This window comes from Rhinatrema bivittatum, chromosome 5 (genome assembly GCF_901001135.1).
Source record: "Rhinatrema bivittatum chromosome 5, aRhiBiv1.1, whole genome shotgun sequence".
NCBI lineage: Eukaryota > Metazoa > Chordata > Amphibia > Gymnophiona > Rhinatrematidae > Rhinatrema > Rhinatrema bivittatum.
This window is the reverse complement of record NC_042619.1, coordinates 199,386,699-199,410,878: the sequence shown is the minus strand read 5'-3', so window position 1 is coordinate 199,410,878 and position 24,180 is coordinate 199,386,699. Positions and strand designations below refer to the sequence as shown.

The window sequence follows — 24,180 nt, the reverse complement described above, 5'->3', positions numbered from 1 at the left end:
CCTTATAAAGCTGGGTTATTCATGCACTTTTACACACACTGCATTCCATTCTATTTTAGTACAGCCATTTACACATATATAACTGGGTTATGTGCAATCTTGAAAAATCAAAAAAGGAGTGCTACTGCACGCAATCAGACAAATCAAACAGGCAAATGTGCAGAAGAAATTCAATGTCCACACATGATTTCAAGTAGAAAGTGTTGTACTTTTAAGATGGCAACTCCACAGTGTTGTACAATAGAATAGTTCAAAACGGGTCCCCCAACACGGACCCGTGTTTCGCTGCGAGGCTGTGTCGGGAGGGATAAAACAGTATTTTATTTTTTCTGAAACCAGTTTAACAGACAGCGTCACTAGGAGCACTCCCAGTGACTCCCAGTGATGCTGTCTGTTAAACTGGTTTCAGAAAAAATAAAATACTGTTTTATCCCTCCCGACACAGCCTCGCAGCGAAACACGGGTCCGTGTCGGGGGACCCATTTTGAATTATTCTATTGTACAACACTGTGAAATTGCCATCTTAAAAGTATAACACTTTCTACTTAAAATCATGTGTGGACATTGAATTTCTTCTGCACATTTGCCTGTTTGATTTGTCTTATGTGCACTCTTGTACACACCTCAGTTCCAGGCTATTTTAGTATATTTATACTGCATTTCCTGAAAAGACCAGATGCAATCACAGAAACATAGAAACATGATGGCATAAAAAAAAAGACTATATGGCCCATCTAGTGATGTGTTTTTATCCAGTGGAAATTAAAACTTCTTTTTACAATTACACATGACATTGTATTGAAATAACATCAGCTGTTAAGCTGGCAATAAACCAATCAAATTGCTCTTTTCATCCAATATGTTATGTAATCTAATATATAATGCATAATCTGTGTATAGTAGCTATATCAATGTACATGAAATAATCTTTAAATTTGCAGGTATTTAAAGGTAGTTTATAGGGTTATATTGCTCTCAGAGGAAATCTGCAGATGAGGGGTACTGATTTCAGTGGATATTTTTCCACTGGCCAGCCTTAATAGACAGTTAATGATCATGTCTTTGGCCTTGGTGGTCTCCATGTTTTGCTCTCGTGAGATCTGCATACTGATCTGGTCCACATTATTTAGGATGAACTCAGATGTCATAATCTGGGTTGGGGATGCACTGTTAACCATACTATCCATGATATATTGATTATACAATTCTACAACCTTCTGTTCCAGGTATTCATTCAGCACTGAATTGGAGAGTAGATGTGGATGCTGCATAATACTTTTATCCCTTAAGCTGCCTACTCGCCAAAACAAAGAGTCTCTTTTGACAGGCTTATGGACCAGATCATTAGACACTGTTGTCATTGATTCCATGGTTGGAGGAATCTCTGATGACGCCAAGAATGGACCATCACAAAACTCGAAGCTGCTGTCACAGGTAAACTCAGTCATTCCTGAGTTCATGGGCATAACCTGGTCACCAGCAATATGCAAATCATTATAATTCTTGAAAATGCTTCTACAGGAAGAAGGGACCAGATAAGTTTCTCGGTTTACATTGCAATCCCCTGTAATATCTACACCAAGAGATGTTTGCCTTTCAGATACCAGGTTCTTGCTGCTTTGCTGTGATGTGTCCTTCTGATATCGGATATTTTTGTTTTCTCTGGTTTGGATTGTAGAAATTAACTTGCTGACAGACTTGCGTTTATGAAAAAGACCCATGCTGTGTGTGTCTTCTATAGAGGAATATGTAAAGTCACAAATGGAGCTCATTTCCTGTGGCATTTCAACATAGACTTCATCATCTGAGAGACCATCATTAATTCCATCATCAAACCAGTAGGAGAATCCACAAACATATCCTTCTGAAAGCATTCCTGGCAGAAGAAGAAGCACATGATCAGGTAATATCTTAGACAAAAACGATAGCAAATGCATATTTATATAAAACATTATTATTGCTGATAAACATTAAAAACTTGAGGGTAATTTTCAAAGCCATTTCTGTGCATAAAACCCAGTTTTATATGTGTAAATAGCAAAGGTAAAATAACCCAGCACTGACTGTGTGTGTGTGTGTGTGTGTGTGTGTGTGTGTGTGTGTGTGTGTGTGTGTTTATGTAAAAGGACATGTGTAACCTCATTTTAAGTGTCTAAATGGCTGTACTAAAACACCCAAGGGCTGATTGTGTGTAAAAGTGAGTGTGTGTGTGTGTATATAACCTAGTTTTGTATGTGAGTAAATATGCTAAAATAGCATGGAAATGAAGTGTGTACAAGAATCTACATAACCCAGTTTTATGTGTGTAAATGGCTGTACTAAAATAGACTGGAACACAGTGTGTGTGTGTGTGTGTGTGTGTGTGTGTGTGTGTGTGTAAAAGTGCATGTGTAGCCCATTTTTATATGTGTAAATGGTTGTACTAAAATAGCCTAGAACTGAGTGTGTACAAAAGTGTGTGTGTGACTCATTTTATTTGTATAAATGGCTGTACTAAAATAGCTTGTAACTGAGTGTGTGAAAATGAATGCTATATTCCTGTACTTTGCTGTAAAATGACGGTAATTCCAAACACCAGTATAGAAAAAACCAATAAATAAATAAATAAATAAATAAATAAATGTGCTTAATTCGGTTTTATGTGTGTAAATGGCTCTACTCATGTAGCCTGTAACTGAGTGTGTGTAAAAGTGTGCGAGTAACCTGGTTTTATAAGGGTAAATGTATCAAAATAGCCTACAACTCAGTGTGTGTAAAAGATTATGCATAACCCAGTTTCGTGTAGAAATGGCTGTACTAAAATAGCCTGAACAGAGTCTTTGTAACAGTGTGTGTGCAACCTTGGAATTATTTATTTATTTGTTTATTTATGTGATATTCAATATAGAATATCACATCAGTTTACATTGTAGCCATGAAGTTGAGGTCTTCTTGTTGTACTTTATAACATCATCTAGTTCTATTTAACATTGTGTTTGTAACTGCATTATAACTTTAGTAAAAATGTATTGAACATTGTAATTAACTCTTATTTTACATCGTAAAATGTAAATGGCTGTACTAAAATAGCCTGGAACTGAAAGTGTGTAACAGTGTGCATGTAACCTGGTTTTGTGTGTGTAAAGGGTTGTACTAAAATTAGCCTGGAACCAAGTGTGTGGTCATAACCATTGGAACTGATTGTATGTAATAGTTCAAGTGTAACCCAGTTTCATGTGTATAAATGGGTGTCTTAAATAGCCTGGAACAGAGTGTATATGTAAAAGAATATGCATAAGCCAGCATTATGTGTGTAAATGGCTGTATTAAATAGCCAGCAACTAGGGATGTGAATCGGGCTTTTTTTTTAAAGATGGCGCCGGCCATCCAGTGCTCCCTCCATGTGACAGGGGCCGGTCAATGGCACGGATACCCTGTCACATGGTAAGGGCAAAGGCCATCGGCGCCATTTTTTTTAGTGGCAGCCGACGGCCCGAGAGCGGGAAATCGCTCTCGGGACCCCCACTGGACCACCAGGTACCTGTAAAATGTTTTTGGGGGGGTCGGGAGGGTGGGGGAAGCTAAGGGATTAGTTTTAAAGGGTCGGGTGGGTTTTTTGTTTATCGACTCGGGCGCAGCCGATAAACAAAACCGCGATCGGGCCGGACGAAAAAAAAACCACGATGTGAATCGGAACCAGAATCCGAACCGATTCCGGTTCCGATTCACATCTCTACCAGCAACTGAGTATATGTAACAGTGTATAACCTGGTTTTACATGTGTAAATGGCTGAACTAATGCAACCTGGATCTGAGTGCTGTGTAAAAGTCCATGAGTAAGCTGGTTTTACAAAGGTAAATGACTGTACCAAAATAGTCTGCAACTAAATGAGTGTAAAATCTATGTATATTAATCCAGTTTTGTATATAAATGACTGTTCTAAAACAGCCTGTTACTGAGTTTGTGTAAAAATGCATGTATAACCTGATTTTATGTGTGTAAATGGCTATACTAAAATAGCCGCAAATGAGTGTGTAAAAAAATATGCATAAACAGGTTTTGTGTACAAAATGGTTGTACTAAAATAATCTGGAACAGAGTGTTTGTAACAGTCTGTGTGCAATCTTGGAATTATTTGTGCAAATGGCTGTACTAAAATAACCTGGAACCATGTGTAAAAGTGCATGTGTAACCTGGTTTTATGTGTGTAAAGGGTTGGACTAAAATAGCCTGGAATCGAGTATGTATAAAAAAAAATGGTCATAATTTAGTTTTATGTCTGTAAATGACTGTATTGAACTAGCCTGCAACTGAGTATGTGTAACAGTAGGGGTGTAACCTGGTTTTATATGTGTAAATGACTGTATTAACTTATCCTGGATCTGAGTGTGTGTAAAATCTGTAAGTAACCTGGTTTTACAAAGATAAGTGGCTGTACCAAAACAGCCTGCATCTAAGTGTAAAAAAATATGCATAACTTGGTTTTATGTATAAATGGTTGTTCTAAAATAGCCTGGAACAGAACATGTATAAAATTGTGTGTGTAACTTATTTTTGTATGTGGAAATGACTGTTTTAAAACAGCTTGTAACTGAATTTGTGTAAAAATGCATGAATAATCATGTTTTATATGTGTAAATGTCTATACTAAAACAGCCTGGAATGGGAGGTCTGTCGGTCGTAATGACCGGCAGGCCATAGTAATGTAGGCCCAGGCCCACTCAGGGAGCTGGCCTGGTCCGAGGGGAGACCGCCCCCGGGGGGGGGGGGAGAAGGAGGTCAGTTTAGGGTCAGGAGGTTGGAGGAAAGTCAGGGACGAAGGGCACGAGGAGCGAAGAGGATAGGTGGAGCGAGCAGAGGGTTCCAGTGCTGGCAGGTCAGGATTGGCTGACCAGCAGCAGTGGGCAGTCCCCTAGGGCAGACCCGGAGCGGAGTGACGAGGCCGACATTTTCGGCGTGCCGCTCCGGAGCGTATACGGCTGTTTTCCCTCCCACCCGCCCTTATTGTTATTGTTCTTGTTGTGTGCGCGAGTTATCTGTCGCAGCGGATGGCCCGAGCCTGTTATGCTTAATACACTGGTTACCTGTTAAAGGGGGATATACATGGCAATTGGAAATGAAGGACAACTGGAAGTTGTTGGTTGCGGACTCCTTGCAGGCAGGCGGCGGGAGTCAGTTGGCAGGCCTGGTTTCTTGCTGGTTGGTGGCGGAGGCCCACTGGGTTGGCTCCTTTGCTGGCAGGTGGTGGGAGTCTGAACTCGGTGCGGGGGCCAAAGAGCGAGCCGCGAGGCTGGAATGAATCGTCTTGCTGGCACAGCGGCAGACGATCGGAAAATTGTTGGTTGAAATTGTAATGTTAATAAAAAGGAGGCTCGGGCCTCCAGGTTATTAAAGCTGCGGCCTTGTTAACCCAAAGTTGTTGTCAGTTTGATTATTGGTATTGTGAAAGGACGGATGTGAGCGAGTGAGGTCCTGGATGCCTGCATTACTGAATGTGTGTAAAAGAAAGTGCATAACTCAAGTGTATGTGTGTAAATGGCTGCACTATAATAGCCTGGAACTGAGTGTATGTAATAGTGTGTGAATATCCAAGATTACCAATGAAAAATAAAAATGGAGAGACATCACTCTTACCCCTGTATGCCCCCCTCCATCACCCTCAGTATTTCTTAAAAGCTGGAAACCAGAAACCCCAGGCTCCAAATGTTATGACTTTCTGCTTGGGAAAATGTAAGACATTCACAGGGTGAAAAGGCCTGGCCAGATCCTCTAATAAACTGTCCAAATCAAACTTAGGGGGTCATTTTCTAAAGCTAGTGCACGCGTGCGATAGCTAGCTCGGGGCGGAGGCGGCCCCGAAAGAAGAGGAGTCGGGGTGGCACCGGGGCCGACTCTGCGAAGATTTCCCAGACAGCGAAAAGTATGCATGCATTTCGCTGTCATTTTTGCGCCGAATAAGTACACCTTTTATGGTGTAGTTATTTGGCGCGACGCCGGCAGCTATCGCACTGCCGCAGTGTGATCGCTGCCGGCTAGCGCAGGACCGCCCACCGTTACCGCGGGATTCACTATGCCTTGCGGCATTAGTGAATCCAGCCCTTAGTTTGCATAGAAAGCCATTCCTGTATACTGTACAGTCTTAAGATCTGGTATTGCAAGTCCTACCTGGGTTTTTTTTATTATTATTAATTAAGATATTATACCTAAGCCTCACCTTCTTATTACACAAATAAAAGCATTTGAATCTCAGACTTTTTGAACCATAGGGGAAGCATTTGTAGGCTATATAAAATTTTTGGGAGTAACACCTTTTTAACTACTGCACATCTTCCCATTAAAGATAAGGAATATGTCATCCATTTAGTAATAAGATTCTTGAGATGGTCTAATACAGATACTGTATAACATTTTGGGAGTAAAGTTCTTTCTCTTTATGTGCTAGTTGTATGAGATAATGCAAATATGTGGTGTTCCAACTTTTAAGACTGGATCTATCGAGAAAGCTTCTGATTTGTTATAGTTTATCCACCACCCTCTCCATGAAGAAATATTTCTTGATGTTAGTTCTGAGTTGTCCCCCCTGGAGTTTCATTTCATGACCCCTAGTTCTACTTTTTGCTTTTCAACAGAAAAGGTTTGAGGATCGTGCATCATTAAAATCTTTCAGGTATCTGAAGGTCTGTATCATATCTCCCCATGCACTTCCTCTCTTCCAGGATATACACAGTCAGATCCTTCAGTCTTGCCTCATACAATCAGTCTTCTGATACAGACCCCAACACCATTTTGGTTGCCCTTCTCTGGACCGCCTCTGCTCTGTCTCTATGTTTTTTGGTATACAGTTTCCAGAACTGAACACAGTACTCCAGGTGAGGCCTCCCCAAGGAACTGTACAAGGCATTATCACCTCCTTTTTCTTATTGGTTATTCCTCTCTCTATGCACCCTAGCATTCTTCCGCCTTTAGCTATCACCTTATCACATTGCTTCGCTGCTGTTGCGTCCGTCAGTCTCAGACAGCTTCGACATCTGTGCCTCACCTTTCTTCCTGCTCTCTCCTCTAGCCTTGGGAAGATGGCTGCCGCTGTGTCTTCATGCCGCTCTCTCCAGCGTCCCCAAAACGGCAATGGCAAGGCTATCCGCCATGTTTCTCCTGAGGGCCTCCTAGGGTGTGCGCACGCACGCCACCCAAGTCTTTATCCACGTCATGGCGGGAACCTCGGGGGTATCCCCCTCGAATGACGTCACGCCATCCAGGTATTTAGCCTGCCCTTCATTTTCTAACAACTCGAGTTAGCAAGGATTGGATTGCCTCCAGTCTAAGCTACTCTGCTGCTTCTGTGCTGCCACTGGAAGCTCTCTCTGCCCTTCGGGGTTATTCATCTAACCTGGGTACCCGCTCCTCGGGGGCCCTTTGCTTTCTTTCAGGTGCCTATCTGGGATACCAGGTACTCGCTCCTCGAGGGCCTGCTCTCCCTGCCTTGGTGCCTGCAATCCAACTACTTCTGCCTGTCAGGATCTCGATCAATACAGCTACCAACTTAGTGAGTAATCTAACCTTTGTTAGTCTGTCTCATCTACAGCTCAGCACTCGGAACCTGCATCTGGAACTCCCTATACTACTGTGTGCTGCTAACATCTACCTTTGTGGGTCGGGTCTCCTCTGCCGAGGGCCCCTGGATCACTTCACTACTGCCATCTCTGGTGGTATCATTCAGCTGTATAATAAAGACAAATCTTCTATGTTTGCATGTCTTGAGTCTAGCCTAGTACTGCGGTTCCTCACGGGGCTCCTCCCCATGGGAGTGGCCATCACTGCAGTACCCAAGAATCCACTCCAACACCTCAAAACCATAACAGCTGCCTTCAGATCGCCAGCCATTATCACTCCAAGGGGCCTCTCCTACTCCATGCATATTAGTCTTTCACCCTCCATCACATATAATTCCTTTGGATTACTGCATCCCAGATGCATGACTCTACACTTCTTGTCATTAATCCCAGCTGCCAAACCTTAGACCACTCTTCAAGTTTTATTAAATCACTTTTCATTCTCTCTACTCCTTCAGACATGTTCTCTGTTGCAGATCTTAGTATCTTAGTATCATCCACAAATAGACAAACTTTGGGGGTCATTTATCAAAATGCGCTAAGGTGTTTTCACATGCGTTAAGGGCTTATCGCATGCGAAAAGCTCTGTTAACGCATGCGATAGACTCTTAACGCATACGATAGCACCATATCGTATGGTGCTATGCAAATCCGAAAAAGAGGAGGAGTGGGCAGGGTTTGCCAGTCTGTGAAGTGCTATTGCACAGACTTAATGCCATTTTTAACTACACCTTTTTCAGTAGCGTTAAGCTGTGCGATAGCTTGGTAAAATGAGATTTGTGCAAGGTTCTCTCAACCTAGCTTGATGGACACTCTACCTGGGTAACATCAAGCTAGGTGGAGAGAACATTGCACAAATCTCATCTTGGAGTGAGTTTCCTCACTCCGAGGGTCATCAAATCTTCACAAGAGAGCACTGTTCTGTTCGTACGTCTCAGGTTGAATGTCAAAGTGGCCCCTAACCCCCTACACTAATACCTAAATCTCACTTCGGGTTACTAGGTGGGCCTCCCATAGGGATACAAATACCTATCTAGGGAGAGGACATTATGGCTAGGTGCTCTCTCTCTCTCTCTTTCACTCACTCTCTCTCTCGCCAGGAAATACAACAGGTCTGGCACTTATCGCAAAGTCTGAAAACGTTATCGCAATTTGCACTAACTTATCTCTTCACATAGGTAATTAGCGCAAATTGTGATAAACTGTCTATTAGCAAAAACCATGGCCCTTTTGCTATCGCATGCGATATTTATCACATTTTGATAAATCCTGGCCTTTATTTATTTATTTTATTTATTTATTTTAAGTCTTTTCTATACGGTCGTTTGGTGGGAACCGTCACAACGGTTTACATTAAGGCAAATAAAAGTAATGATACTACAATTTGTCCGTTTACATAGGTGCCATAAGGTTCGGTAACATAGTAACAGCTCGATACAGTATCGTCCAGTCGAAGATTGCCCGTCTGTAACGTGCTGGGAGTGCACAATACAGACGAGTAAGGCCATCCAGTGATACAGTCTCCAGTTTCACGCGTCCTTAGCGCTTTGTAAAATAGACACATAACCCTTTCCGCACCCAGCATGTAAATGAACGAAAAAGCTGTATAATGAAGGAATTAGCTATTATCCTCCGATACTGTGACGGGCGCTGATACTATCTCCTCAGTAACCCGCTGTTTTGCCGCGGCCTTAACCTGCTACTTTACCGCCTCCCCCTAGAAGGAGTTAGGACTGTGAGTCTAGTAACAAATCCATCGACACCGCTTAAGATACTCAAACACAATAAAACAATAAGCCTGGCACCCTCCTTGATGTAGTACGTCCCGGATGCCCCCCCCTCCCCAGCGCGCCCGCCACTACCCCTTTCATCAGCTGCATCCACCCATTATGCCCCTCACGGGCATGTCCCGCTTCACAGAGCGCTCCCACTCAAATCCGTTCATGGGTATATACCCTTTCGCCCCCCTCACAGCGCCATGCTACCACTGCGACCCGGCAGTCCCGTGAGGCCTACAAAAAAAAAAAAAATCCCCGGCTCCCGCGCCCCCGCACTGGCCCGCCGACTCTAACCCCCTCCTCCCGATCGGGTGGGTAGGCGGCGGCGAAAAGCAAAAAAAACCAAAATCAATTTTTTTTTTTCAAAAAGCGACATCACACAATGCATAAAATAATTTCTCCAGCCTTAAAGCGACAATTTTGGTTTTTTCCAAAAGCGACTTACTTTTGGGATCTGTCAAGATCCCAAAAGTAAGTCGCAAAAGTAACTTACTTTTCTGAAGCCATCAGGAACACGATCTTAGCTCCTCCGGACGAAGACGAAGATGGCCGCCTGCACGGGGAAAGCGTGCAATTGGCAGCTGAAGACGTGACGTCACGACGTTTGGCGTCACGAGATGTGACGTCACGTCTTCAGCGGCCAATTGCACGCTTTCCCCCGTGCAGGCGGCCATCTTCGTCTTGAGCTACGATCGTGATGGCTTCAGAAAAGTAAGTTACTTTTGCGACTTACTTTTGGGATCTAGACAGAGTCGGCGGGCCAGTGCGGGGGCGCGGGAGCCGGGGATTTTTTTTTTTTGTAGGCCTCACGGGACTGCCGGGTCGCAGTGGATGCAGCTGATGAAAGGGGTAGTGGCGGGCGCGCTGGGGAGGGGGGGGGGCATCCGGGACGTACTACATCAAGGAGGGTGCCAGGCTTACCGAACCACTGCTATTGCCTCTGCTCGCAGGGCCTCACGGGACTGCCAGGTCGCAGTGGATGCAGCTGATGAAAGGGGTAGTGGCGGGCGCGCTGGGGAGGGGGGGCCATCCGGGACGTACTACATCAAGGAGGGTGCCAGGCTTACCAAACCGCTGCTATTGCCTCTGCTCGCAGGTCTATTTCGCCGGCTTGCTGCACGCTTTCGCTTTGCTCGGCTCGGCTCTGCTTTTTCTCCTCTCCCGACTTTTCGTGTTTTTTACACTTCCTGGTGCCTGTCATTCCAAATGCCATTTGAAATGACATTTGAAATGACAGGTACCAGCGCACCCAGGTTACTGTATAGGCGCTGTATTAAGCGCCTATACAGTAAAATGGGTTACGCGGGCATAACCTTTCCCTAACGCTTTAAAGCCGCGGCATGCATTTGCATGCGATTAGAAGAGAGTATCGGGGAGTTAGTGAAGAGAACTGTGCGTGCGGGGAGGAAGGGTGCGCCTGACACTGCCGCACTGTTTTTACCGCGGCCTTACTGTATCGACCTGTTTGTTATCAATGTTCGTTGTTAAATGTGATTAATCATATCCATTTCTTTCCTTCTCAGTTTTAAGTACAGAACTAATTTTACAAATGTAACTTATCCATTAGTAATGGTGCGCTATATCTTAAAAACTACACACATAGGGGTAGATCTTAAAAAAATACGCGATCGCGTACTTTTGTTCGCACACCAGGCGCGAACAAAAGTACGCTGGATTTTATAAGATACGCGCGTAGCCACGCGTATCTTATAAAATCTGGGGTCGGCGCGTGCAAGGGGGTGCACATTTGTGCAAACTGCGCGCGCCGAGCCCAGCGGGCGCTGCCTCTTCCCTCCGAGGCCGCTCCGATTTCAGAGCGGCCTCAGAGGGAACTTTCCTTCGCCCCCCCCCCCCGGCCCTATCTAAACCCCCCCCCCCTACCTTTGTTGGCAAAGTTACGCCTGCTGAAAGCAGGCGTAACTTTGCGCGCGCCGGCCGGCAGCCCCGCTCCGTGTTCCGGTCCCGGGGGCTGGTCCGGAGGCCTCGATCACGCCCCCGGGCTGGCGCCACGCCCCCGGGCCTGCCCCCGAAACGCCACGGCACGCCCCTTTTCCAAAGCCCCAGGACTTACGCGCGTCCCGGGGCTTTACGCGAGCCAGCGGCCTATGCAAAATAGGCACGCCGGCGCGCAAGGGCCCTGCGCACGTAAATCCGGAAGGATTTACGCGCGCAGGCCTTTTAAAATCAGCCCCTTAGTGAATCTCTGCAGTGTGTATGGTTGTTTAATTGTTCGTGCTTTGCCCATCCCTGGCTTCTATTCTCCCTTCTCTTTCTGGAAAGCTTGTTTAAAGAGCCAGGTTTTTAAACTTTTTCTAAAGGTTTTGCTGTCTCTTTGTAACCTTAAATCCAAGGGCATGGAGTTCCATACTATGGGTCCTGCCAATAATAGCGCCCTCTCTCTTACTTGTGTTAGTCTTGAGGTTTAGTCTGATGGTATAGTCAGGAGAGCTTTGTTTGCTGACCTTAGGTTTCTGTTAGGGACGTGAACTCGAAGGGCTTTATTTAACCAGTCTGCATTTTTGTTTACCTTCTATCCCTTCTATCCCTTCCGCAATGTCACTCACAAAGATATTGAACAGAACCGGTCCTAAAGCTGACCCTTGTGGCACTCCACTTAACATCATTCTCTCTTCTGAATAGGTTCCATTTACTATTACATGCTGTCTCCTGTCTGGCAACCAGTTTGTAATCTACTCCACCATCTTGCCGCCAACTCCCAAGCTTCTCATTTTATTCACTAATCATTTGGTTAGGAATGTAAATAAAGGAAAGAGGAAAAAGAGACCATTATGGTTTTCTAAAGAAGTAGCTGAAAAGGTAAGGGAAAAAAGGTTAGCATTCATAATATGCAAGAGATCACAAAAAGAAGAAGGCAGGTGACTATATCTGGAAAAATTAAGAGAAGCTGGGAAAGTAGTCAGGAATGTGAAAATTCAAATAGAAGAAAAAATAGAAAATATGGTAAAATGGGGAACAAGACTTTTGTTTAGATATGTTAGTGAAAGAAGGAGTTGCAAAAGTGGCAGGAGAGGAATATGTAGATGATGATAAGGAAAAAACAAAATTGCTTTACAAATATATCTGTTCGGTGTTCACTGTGGAAGGGCCTGAAGGAGGACCACATAAAACAAATACAAATAAGATTGAAAGTGAAGTAAGCCACAATCAATTTTTAGAATAATGTGTTTGTAAGGAGCTAACTAAACTTAAAGTAGATAAGGTGATGAGGCCAGATAAGGATACATCCAAGGGTACTAAGGGAACTTAGAAATGTCCTGGCAGCTCCGTTGGCTGACCTTTTCAATGCTTCTTTAGAGTCTGGAGTAGTTCCGGAGGACTGGAAAAGGACGGATGTGGTTCCTATTCATAAAAGTGGAAGTAAGGAGGCGACTGGGAACTACACGCCAGTTAGTTTGATCTCTGTGTTTAGAAAATAATTAGAATTGCTGCTAAAACAGAGGATAGTGCAATTTCTGTAATCCAATGGATTGCAAGATCCGAGGCAGCATGGTTTTACCAGTGGTAAATCTTTCCAGAAGAATATGATCAATTTCTTTGATTGGGTGACCAGAGAGTTGGATCATGGAAGAGCACTAGACATAATATACTTTGACAAAGTTCCATATAGAAGACATATAAATAAATTGTGCACTCTTGGAATGGATCCTAGAGTGACTGACTGGGTTATCAACTGGCTGAGTGGGAGGCAACAAAAGGTAATGATAAATGGAGTTTTCTCTGAGAAGGTGGTTGTTACTAGGGGTGTGACTTGGGGATCTGTCCTTGAATCAGTTCTTTTCAACATTTTTGTGAGCGACATAACAGAAGGGTGGTTGGGAAAGGTTTTCCTTTTTGCCAATGACACCAAAATCTGTAACAGGTTGGACAACCAGGAAGGAGTGGAAAACATAAGGATGGATCTAGAAAAGCTTGAGGAAAGGTCTGGCAGCTAAGATTTAATGTTAAAAAATGCAGAGTAACACATTTATGATGCAAAAACACAAGGCAAAAGTACAGTATTGGAGGTGAAATTCTTCTAAGCACAAAAAGAGTGGGATCTGGGGGTAATTGTATCTGATGATCTTAAGGTGGCCAAACAGCTGGATAAAGAGACAGTAAAAGCCAGAAAGAATGCTTGGCTACATAGGGAGAGGAATGGTCAGCAGAAAAAGGGAGCTGATATTGCCTCTGTATAGATCCCTGGTGAGATCTCATTTGGAATATGTGTACAATTTTGGAGACTGCACCTTCAAAAGGATATAAACAGGATGGAGTCAGTCCAGAGGGTGGCTTTTAAAATAGTCAGTGATCTTCGTTCTAAAGCATATGGGGATAGACTTAAAGATCTAAACATGTACCCACTAGAGCAGGGGTGGGCAATTCCGGTCCTCGAGGGCTGCAAACCAGTCGGGTTTTCAGGATATCCTTAATGAATATGCATGAGAGAGACCTGCATACACACTGCCTCAGTTGTATGCAAATCTATTTCATGCATATTCATTAGGGGTATCCTGAAAACCCGACTGGCTTGCAGCCCTCGAGTACCGGACTTGCCCACCCCTGCCCTAGAGGAAAGGCAAGATAGGAAAAATATGAGAGAGACATTCAAATATCTCAAGGGTTTCCTTGCACAGGAGGTGAGCCTTTTTCAATAGAAAGGAGGCTCTAGAATGAGAAGTCATGAGATGAAGTTGAAAGGGGGTAGACTCAGGAGTAATCTTAGGAAATATTTCTTTACATAGAGGGTGGTAGATGCATGGGACAGCCTCCCAGTGAAAGTGGTGGAGACAAAAACAGTATCTGAATGCAAGAAAGCATGGGATACATACAAGAGACCTCTAAGGAAGTAATGAAAATTATAATGCTAAATTAATTGGATGGATGGATGTGTAGGCTGGATGGGACATATGGTCTTTTTCTGCCATCATTTTTCCCCGAGCCTTGACCATTGCTACGTCTGACTACGCCTGCCTTCTCTGTCCCCTGACTATTGCTACGCTTGACCACCTCTGCCTTCTTCGTGCCCTGATCATTGCTATGGACGACATTGTCATAGACTGTATTCTATCCAGAGTTCTATGTTGCTTGCTACATCTCTCAGTGGCCGCCAGCCTCCATTCACACTCGACAGTGACGCCTCTGTCTCTATCCTCTGGACGTGGACTCTTAAGGCTCCGGCCTTTCCTTGCTCAGGCACCCTCAGCCATTCCTTGGTGCTTGAGTTTCAGTTCCGTAACCCATCTGGGGTAGAACTACGCTATCTGCTGGCTGCTGTTTCTGGGCTGAACTATCTGTCATTACTGCTCGAACTTGAGGCCCACCTAAGTCCTGCTGGCCCCAGCACCCAAAGGCTCAACCCGAGGGGAACGTGGGCTGATATAAGTGAAGCTCCAGTGGCCTCAAGCTTCAGCCCATTCCACTTGCTGACAGTGGGGACCCTTAGATCCTTGCTTATGGGTAGCGTCAACCCCATCTCAGCCCAAAAATCCACCTCCAGCACAACAGCGGGGAGTGCGGAGACAGGATCTCTGAAGGAGTGATGCGGAGATTTTCTCGAGGGGCGGGACAGTGCAGCAACAGAGTCTCTGTTGTGATGATGTAGTGGCTGCCCCGAGGAGTGGGGAAGCGCAGAGTCAAGTCTCTGATGTAGTAACGTAGGCTGCCCCGAGGAGCAGGGAACATAGAGTCAAAGTCTCTGATGAAGTGACGTAGAGGCTGCCCCGAGGAGCGGGGAAGTGTAGTGTCAAAGTCTCTGGTGAAGTGACATAGATGCTTCCCCGAGGTACGGGGTAGTATAGAGTGAAAGTCTCCGGTGTTGTAAAGTAGAGGCTGCCCAGAGGAGCGGGGAAGTGTAGAGATGGGATCTCTGAAAAGAAGTGATGAGGCAACCCCAAGGAGCGGAGAAGCGAGTCAGCAGGATCTCTGGTAAGGAGCGCAGGAGCTACCCTGAGGAGCGGGGAAGCCTGGAAACCAGCTCTCCCAAAGGAAACACAAGCAGGCCCCCGAGGAGCAGGTACCCGAGCCAGAGTCCAGATCATCAGGTAGAGATCCAAGGCAGGAACCACAATTCTGGAGAGACAGGATCAAGCACCAGTGAGGTGAAGGAACTCGTTACCAAGTCAGTTTGCATAGGCCAAAGGAGGTGCTTAAATATCACAAGGTAATGATGTCATCAGTCGGGGACGGCCCAGAGATTCCCGCCAATGGTCCTTTAAATAGAGAACAGGAGTGTGCGTGCGCCTAGGAAGGCCCGGAGTCGGAGCATGGGCCGGCGGCATCCCAGCCGCCATGTGGAGCAAGGAGGACCAGGAACAGTGCGGCGACAATGGCTGGCCGGAGATGCAAGTTCCCCTGGAGTGGAGGGCCAGGCATGGCAAGATGTGAGTTGGGTCGGCCGCGGCTGCCCGCAGCCGACAGTCATAACATTAATGCATATATGCTAATTTTTCTATGCAGCTTTAAGCTATTTAAACAGAAAAGGTATGCTAGAATAGTCTTTAACATACTGTGTCCACATGCTTCAACTCATCTAACTGGAAAGATGATAATCTCAGGAGGAGACTGCCGCCTTCTTATTCGTATCATTTCCTCCATTGAATTTAATGGCAACAACTTTACCCGATGACAGAAAATTAATTTTATTGAAATATTTGATTGGTATTCTTTTTTTTTTTTTTTCATAACTATTGTTTAATGTGTTTTTTTTAAGTTAGTAATTTACCTGCCTCAGTGGCAGTAAGCTCCTGGCATATCAAATAATTTCTAGGTATTCCTGCCTTACACCCATGCCCAGTCCGCATAAGCACGCTGAGAATGACAGCAAAAACTAACAAGTGTCACAGAAAAGAAAAGACTACTGAAGGGACATTTTATGAGAACCACAGTACAGGAAGTAATGTAACTGATGTTACTTCAGAAAATGATGGATGCCAGTTTCACTATTTCAGCAGGCAGCACATGGCAGGATTTGGCCATTCCTTTGTTCCAGTAAAAAACAAGCATGGAAATATGAATCTGGAAAACTGCGAGGATGGAAGGTGACTCTGTGCAGCCCCTGGACAAGTCAATTTGGCTTCAGTTCTGTGACCAACTATCTGGACAAAATTGGCCTTTTTCTTCAAGCTACAAAACATGTTTATTTCTTTCCCACAGAGATTTACTCCTGACCTGACTGTAATTTGTGGACACCTCCACAATTTGCAGAATTAAGACTATGCTTCAGTTATAAGTGAACAATAATAACATTGCTCATCGTCATCTCTTTCCCTTGCAATCCTTTGTGCAAGCTGGGTTCAGCCTGATCACTGCAGCAAAACTCTCTGCGTGTGTATTTCTGAGGTTTCAAACTGCAAACCGCCTTAGAATACTGGTTCAATGAAAAGCATCATATTAAATCCAAATTATTAATATTAAATCACTTATAATCTAATTTACTCCAATTATTAATAAATACATTGTTTATCATTTTAGGGTATATCAGACCTTATAGCTAGGACAGAATAAACCAAAACTTAAAATGCAGCCAGAAGTAGCTGGAATTAATAATGTTTTAATCTTTTACATTGCTCCTCCAGATAACAGAACCTGCCAGTAAATATTTTATTTAAAAGATCTTGCCTTGTTCTCAACCAACTTTTTATACTTAGACGACCCATTTTCTGCTGCAAGAGTGATAGAGAGACCAGAGAGAAAACGTTACAGAAATTATTGTGCAAGCTGCAGACTGGCCCTTACCTTCAGTTGTTCCAGCAGTAGAATGGAAACACATAAAAAGGAGCAAATTATCCTATCCTTCGACTCAGCCAAAACAGTCCTAGTGTAGCCGCCCTGCTTAAATACGAATCAACATTTATTTGTACAGGTTGTTTTTATAGTTGCGCAGATGGCAGAGGCTGTCATTTGTAGCTCTTATGTATATACGGAAAAGCCAGAGGGAAGTCCCTAAAATATTTGTGAGTCTCTTATTCTTTCTGTTGCTACCAAACCACACATGACTCTTTCTTCCTCTTTCTTCCTCTGAGTGAAACTATAGAATGCAACAGACATTTATGGTCCAAGAACATCTTTACATTAATGCTACTTTTCTAAACTGAAGCTTAATTGGGATCTCAAATAGAAGTTCTACTTATGCAGAGATTGCTTACTAAATACTAGCATAAGAACTGATCTGGCCTAGATGAATATTAGGCATGCAGCCAGATTGTATTTACACTAAAAGTTCTACTGAGGAAGGAGATCAATGAAAGTTATACAAATAAGCCTGAATAGGTTGAATTACATGCATATCTATTGCTTTTTCTCCCAAGTGAAAATGCACTTTCTAAGCATAGTTAAACTCTCTTTGGAACAGCACTTCCCAAACCTGTCCTGAGGACCCCATAGCCAGTACGCTTTCCAGGACTTCTGCAGTAATTACTCATGAGATGCATCTGCATACATTTGAAACCCAGTGTATCCTTCTCCAAAGATTGTTAGCCCACTATTGCAAGCTAGCCGCAGAATACTGTCAAGTACAATACCTCATTCTCCATGACTTGTCCTATTCCTCTGCCTTTTGTCAAGTTGATGTTTTTTAATTATTGTGTATTTGAGATTGCACCCCCACCCTGAACTATTCGGCAGGTGTGGGAAATAAATATTTTAAATATTTTAAAATAAATAAATAAAATGAGTAACCAGAAAAATAGCACTGGGACAATTACCTTCAGAAAATTATTAGAATCCACAAAATGAACATTTGTTGCGAGTGCAGAAGCGCGGTTGCTTCTGACAGGAGATGTGAGCCCTTGGATTGCCATGCCGCTCAGGGAGGAGCCCTGAGAGCACAGTGAGAGGTGAGCTGATGCAAGCACGGGAGGAGCAGAACAAGGCTGGAACGAAGACTAGGATGACTGAAGGTACTGACCCTCCACCGGACAAGCTCGCTTCAAGAAGACCAACAATGCAATGGTGGTCTTTGAATGGTCCTCAGACCATTCCAAGCCCTTTTGGACCTGCCACTGGGTAATGGCAAGAAGTGGCAGGCCGGACGGAGGCCAGGGGCAGACGAAGGCCTTGGAACATGGAAGGCTCAGACGAGGAATTTGGAACATGGAGACTCAGACGAGGAACTTGGAAGGACTGAGCACTAGGAAGACTCAGATGAGGACTTGGACTATGAGCACTAGGAAGACTCAGACGAGGACTTGGAAGGACTCTGAGCACTAGGAAGACTCGGACGAGGATCAGGAACAAGTACTAGGTTGAGGCTGCGACACAGTGTGCCCTACACAGCCCACCCACGGGACTGTTCATGAACCACACTGAATGCGGAGCAGACATAAGAACATAAGAAATTGCCATGCTGGGTCAGGCCAAGGGTCCATCAAGCCCAGCATCCTGTTTCCAAAAGAGGCCAAACCAGGCCACAAGAACCTGGCAATTACCCAAACACTAAGAAGATCCCATGCCACTGATGCAATTAATAGCAGTGGCTATTCCCTAAGTAAACTTGATTAATAGCAGTTAATGGACTTCTCCTCCAAGAACTTATCCAAACCTTTTTTGAACCCAGCTACACTAACTGCACTAACCACATCCTCTGGCAACAAATTCCAGAGCTTTATTGTGCGTTGAGTGAAAAATAATTTTCTCCGATTAGTCTTAAATGTGCTACCTGCTAACTTCATGGAATGCCCCCTAGTCCTTCTATTATTCGAAAGTGTAAATAACCAAGTCACATCTACTCGTTCAAGACCTCTCATGATCTTAAAGACCTCTAGCATATCCCCCCTCAGTCATCTCTTCTCCAAGCTGAACAGCCTTTCCTCAATGGCCTTATCTTCCCTAAGAGCCCCTTTAACCCCTCGGTCATCTAATGGTCCAACCGACTCCCTCACAGGTTTATTGCTTTGGATATATTTTAAAAAGTTTTTATTATGACTTTTTGCCTCTATGGCCAACTTCATTTCAAATTATCTCTTCGCCTGTCTTATCAATGTTTTACACTTAACTTGACAATGCTTATGTTTTATCCTATTTTCTTCAGATGGATCCTTCTTCCAATTTTTGAAGGATGTGGAACTTGAGACTGGAACATGTCGAAGATTCAGTAGGGGCCTACACTGGTGCGCACCCTACTCATCCGCCCATGGCTGGTTGTGGACCACGCTGGAGCGGAGCAGGTTCTGGAAGAGTCTTGGTCATGGATGGAAGCAGACACAAGGGGAATCCGAGGGCCAGAACGAGCCTCAGGGAACAGGACCAAGACGAGACTTGGCTACAGGGAAGGATGACCCTCCGGAGGCTTGTGTTGCAGACAAGAAGAAAGCCTTGTACCACAAAGCACCCTACACAGCCCCCCATGGGCTGGTCATGGATCACGACAGTGGCACGCCAGGAAAGGTGGATGAGGAACCAAGGGTTCATCAAGACTGAATCATCACGGAACATCGGGACTGGATCATGGAACATCAGGAACCAAAAACATCAGACATCAGAAACATGGAGATATCTGGAATTACACTTTCGAATAATAGAAAGACTAGGGGGGATTCCATGAAGTTAGCAAGTAACACATTTAAGACTAATCGGAGAAAATTCTTTTTCACTCAGCGCACAATAAAGCTCTGGAATTTGTTGCCAGAGGATGTGGTTAGTGCAGTTAGTATAGCTGGGTTCAAAAAAGGTTTGAATAAGTTCTTGGAGAAGTCCATTAATGGCTATTAATCAAGTTTACTTAGGGAATAGCCACTGCTATTACTAGCATCAATAGCATGGGATCTTCTTAGTGTTTGGGTAATTGCCAGGTTCTTGTGGCCTGGTTTTGGCCTCTGTTGGAAACAGGATGCTGGGCTTGATGGACCCTTGGTCTGACCCAGCATGGCAATTTCTTATGTTCTTATGTTCTTATGTACAGACAAAGGAGCGCCGACGAGGGACGAGACCAATACATCAGGACGAGGAGACCAAGAACATGAAGAACACTGAACACGAAGCCATTTACATAGATGAAGACCATGGAGGACCTGGACCGGTCATGGAGCACAAACAACTGTGGAACCCGATCCGAAGACCCTGAGTGACTGAAGATGCAGGAAGTGGAGCTGAATGGACTTCCTTGGGGGGCCGCAGGCGTTTCAGGCCACTGGCCCTTTAAACGGAGTTGAAGAGGCGCACGCTGGCACCTAGGAAGGCCCAGGGAGAAAGCAGGACCACGAAGAGCGGCATCCCTGCCGCGCAAGAGCAGACGAAGGAGCAGGCAGTTTTCGGGAGTGGCCTCCAGGCCGCAGGAAGATGTCGGAGCAGCAGTGGCTTCCCTTGCCACTCGAAGGCAGACTGACTCGTGGCTCCCTGCCGTGAGTGATGGTTCTGAGCGCGGCGGTCCAGACCGCAATGGCGCAGCAGCAGCGGCAGCCTCCAGGCTGCTTGGGTGGTCAGCAGCACGGCAGTCCAGGCTACAGGAGCTTTGGCGGCTTCCCAGCCACGTGAGGTGTCCCAGCAGTGGCACTAGGCTGCAAAAGCAGCAGATGGTGATGTCGGAATGGTAAGTTAAGAGGAGAGGCCTGTTCGCGGAATAGGCTCTGCTAGCAGGAATCGTAACAACATTTCCATCAATAGATGACAAATCTGATAATGAATTAGAAACAAGCCCTTCCCCCACCCCTTCTCTGGGAAATAATATAGTTTAGATATATTAGGGATATCATCAGAAGATATTTTCAAAATATTCAGATAAACTTTCTTAAGCAAATCAAAAGTAATAACAGAAGAAATACAAAAAAAATGTATAAAACGCAAATTTAATCTTCTGACATAATTGTCTCTATTATCTAATTTATTGTATAAAATCTCATTATCTCTAATAAAAGCAAGGGAGGAGTTTTGCAAAGTGATAATCTGCTGTTCCATGCTCTTAATCTTCTTTTGATGATCAACCAACTTATGAAAGGAATCATCACACTGGACATCTAACTTCTCAAAAAAGGACATAAATTTATCTGTCTTACTGGATAATGATTTCTTAAGGGCCATAATCGCTGACCATATTTTCTCTAGTGAATGGGAGATGAGGTAGGTATCAAAGAGGATAAAAGTAAATCTCCTTTGATTCTAAAAACAAATTGAGAAACAAACTCTCTGTGAACCAAGATGGTACTAGCAGAACTGTTTCCAGCCTGAGGTCGTGCTCTTGATTCAAATCGGGATCAGAGGACCGCATCAATACTGCATTCTTCTCACCAACTAGAGAAGGGGAGGTCCAGTATCAGGGCTGAGAGAGGAAAGATGACTTTGAAGCTCACCAAATCCTGACACTGAAGAAGGGAAAAGTTATCCAACATTCTCTGAGTGATAGAAGTGGTGAAACCATTCATAGAAGCTGGAATAATATGTAACACTCCTTTCCACTTCTTTGCCATCTGAGGTAGAAATTGTTACGCTTGCTGGCTGCGGTGCTCCATGGCCGGCCTCACTCACCTGACGCTGTGACGCCATGGTGAAGTCTGCCCCGGGCTCCCTCGTAGCTGCAGGGAGTCGACGTTGACGTACTGCTCCTCCTCCGCGGCCCTGAGTGTTGCTGCGCTCAGGGTGCCGCCGATGCCGCTGTCTCCATGCAGCACGGGATGCCGCCAGCACCACCGTGCTCCCTCTCTGCAGCAGCAGGACACCGCTGACTCTACTCCTGCAATGGGACTCTCTAGGCGCGCGAACGCGCCCCTCCTCCAGCTTTAAAGGGCCCACGGTGGGAAATGCTCTGCAGCCATTCTTGCTGACATCATCGGCTCTACATTATATAGGGACTTCCTGGACACCCCTCTAGTGCTTTGGCAATAGGTTGTTATTGTTTGTAAGGTTTTGGGTGGACCCTTGGACACTGTGGCTGCTGACCACGCCCATGGGGGGAAGTCCCATGAGGGGCCACAGGTCAGGCTCAGCTTTAGGACACACAACACAGATAGATCTTTTATTAACAGTATTGAGGAGCCACCAGAGGGGCAGTAGTGAGCAGAGATGAAGCCTGGCTGGGCTAGTAGTCCCTCAGGGATCTGGAACAGCGATCCCTCAATGGCTGTGCTGTAGTGAAGAGAAACTGAGATAGTGAGTACAATGAAGTATGTGCAGGTTTCTGGAATAGAGCCTCGTTGGCTGAGTACTCACACAGCAGTTTCTCTCGGTAGGAAACACAGAGAAGGGCTACCAAAATGATAAGTGGAATGGAACAGCTCCCCTGTGAGGAAAGACTAAAGAGGTTAGGACTTTTCAGCTTGGAGAAGAGACGGCTGAGGAGGGATATGATAGAGGTGTTTAAAATCATGAGAGGTCTACAATGGGTAGATGTGATATGGTTATTTACTCTTTCAGATAATAGAAAGACTAGGGGGCACTCCATGAAGTTAGTGTGTGGCACATTTAAAACTAATCGGAAAAAGTTCTTTTTCACTCAACGCACAATTAAACTCCGGAATTTGTTGCCAGAGGATGTGGTTAGTGCAGTTAGTATAGCTGTGTTTAAAAAAGGATTGGATAAATTCTTGGAGGAGAAGTCCATTACCTGCAATTAATTGAGTTGACTTAGAAAATAGCCACTGCCATTACTAGCAGTGATAACATGGAATAGACTAGTTTTTGGGTACTTGCCAAGTTCAAGGGGATACTGCTTTTCTGTGCACCCTCCGACTTAATATCATGGCGATATTAAGTCGGAGGTCCTGAAAGTTAAAAAAAGTTAAAAAAAAAAATTTGGGATTGGCCCGCGGCTCGCGGGTTGAAAACCGGACGCTTAATTTCTGAACCCGTGGCTGTCAGCAGGTTTGAGAACCGAAGCCGGCAAAATTGAGCGTGAAACCTGATGACAGCCGCCGCTCCTGTCAAATGGTAAACATCCCACACCAAAACAGCACCAATTTCCAGCATTTAACAGTAACCACCTTACCTAAGAAAAGACAACACTGAAAATATTACACCAGGCCTTAAGATATCAATACATCTCCTAATAGGAAAACGGACCAAGTCAGGCTGCTATAGAACCCTACACAGAAATTACACGCCAGCAGAGAACCTCACCTGAATCACATGTGCTGACCCTCACCTAACAAAGAATAAAGAGACCAAAACGCATAACCAGAAGCATGCAGACAAAAACTGAATTGGAAACCGCAACAAGCCAGAGTCTCTGTATGCAGTGCAACAAAGGAAAAAAAAGAAACATCACCCATCCTTATAAAACAAATCAAGAAATATAAAATAGTAGCAGTAAAACCATACTAACAAAAAGAACAGATTATTTCAAAACAGCGGATGGATGGAATATCCAATAATTAAAAACTCATATAAAAAATTTCTAGATACCAATAAAATATTTCAAAATAGCAGACAAAAAGACCCAGTAATGAAAAATAATAAGGATACAAAAAATGTTTTGCTCTGCATACCTGGGAATGTTTGATATCCTCAAACTTAGACACATAGAGGCACGCCAGACTAGGGGCCATGGTGGCCCCTATGGCTGTGCCTTTTATTTGTTGATAAAAGGTGTTATTAAATTGAAAAAAAAATTTTGTTAGAGCTAACTCCGACAATTGTACCAAAAAAGAAGTAGACACCCGATGAGGAAAGGGACGCGAGTTCAAAACATCCTCAATCACTACTAGTGCCTCATCTTGTGGGATATTTGAATAGAGTGAAACCACATCTAATGTCACATAAAAAAACAATCCAGATGGTATGGCCAAATCAGCCAAGATAGAGATAAGGTATCTAAGTTTGAGGAGACTTTTGTTTATCCAGCCGATTGGTTCATGTTCATACATCTATGGTTGCGCTTTATTGATGA

At 44.5% G+C, this 24,180-nt stretch overlaps 1 protein-coding gene across 1 annotated transcript; it reads right to left on the bottom strand.

The window, feature by feature from the left end:
* Positions 1 to 618: 618 nt before the first annotated feature.
* On the bottom strand, positions 619 to 17,278 carry LOC115091538 (uncharacterized protein CXorf21 homolog). Its single transcript, XM_029601731.1, has 2 exons — positions 17,103 to 17,278; positions 619 to 1,876 (listed from the first exon to the last, which is right to left on the bottom strand). Exons 1-2 carry the CDS (start codon positions 17,134 to 17,136, stop codon positions 957 to 959), a joined length of 954 nt encoding a protein of 317 aa, XP_029457591.1. The 5' UTR covers positions 17,137 to 17,278; the 3' UTR covers positions 619 to 956.
* Between the last annotated feature and the right edge of the window lie 6,902 nt (positions 17,279 to 24,180).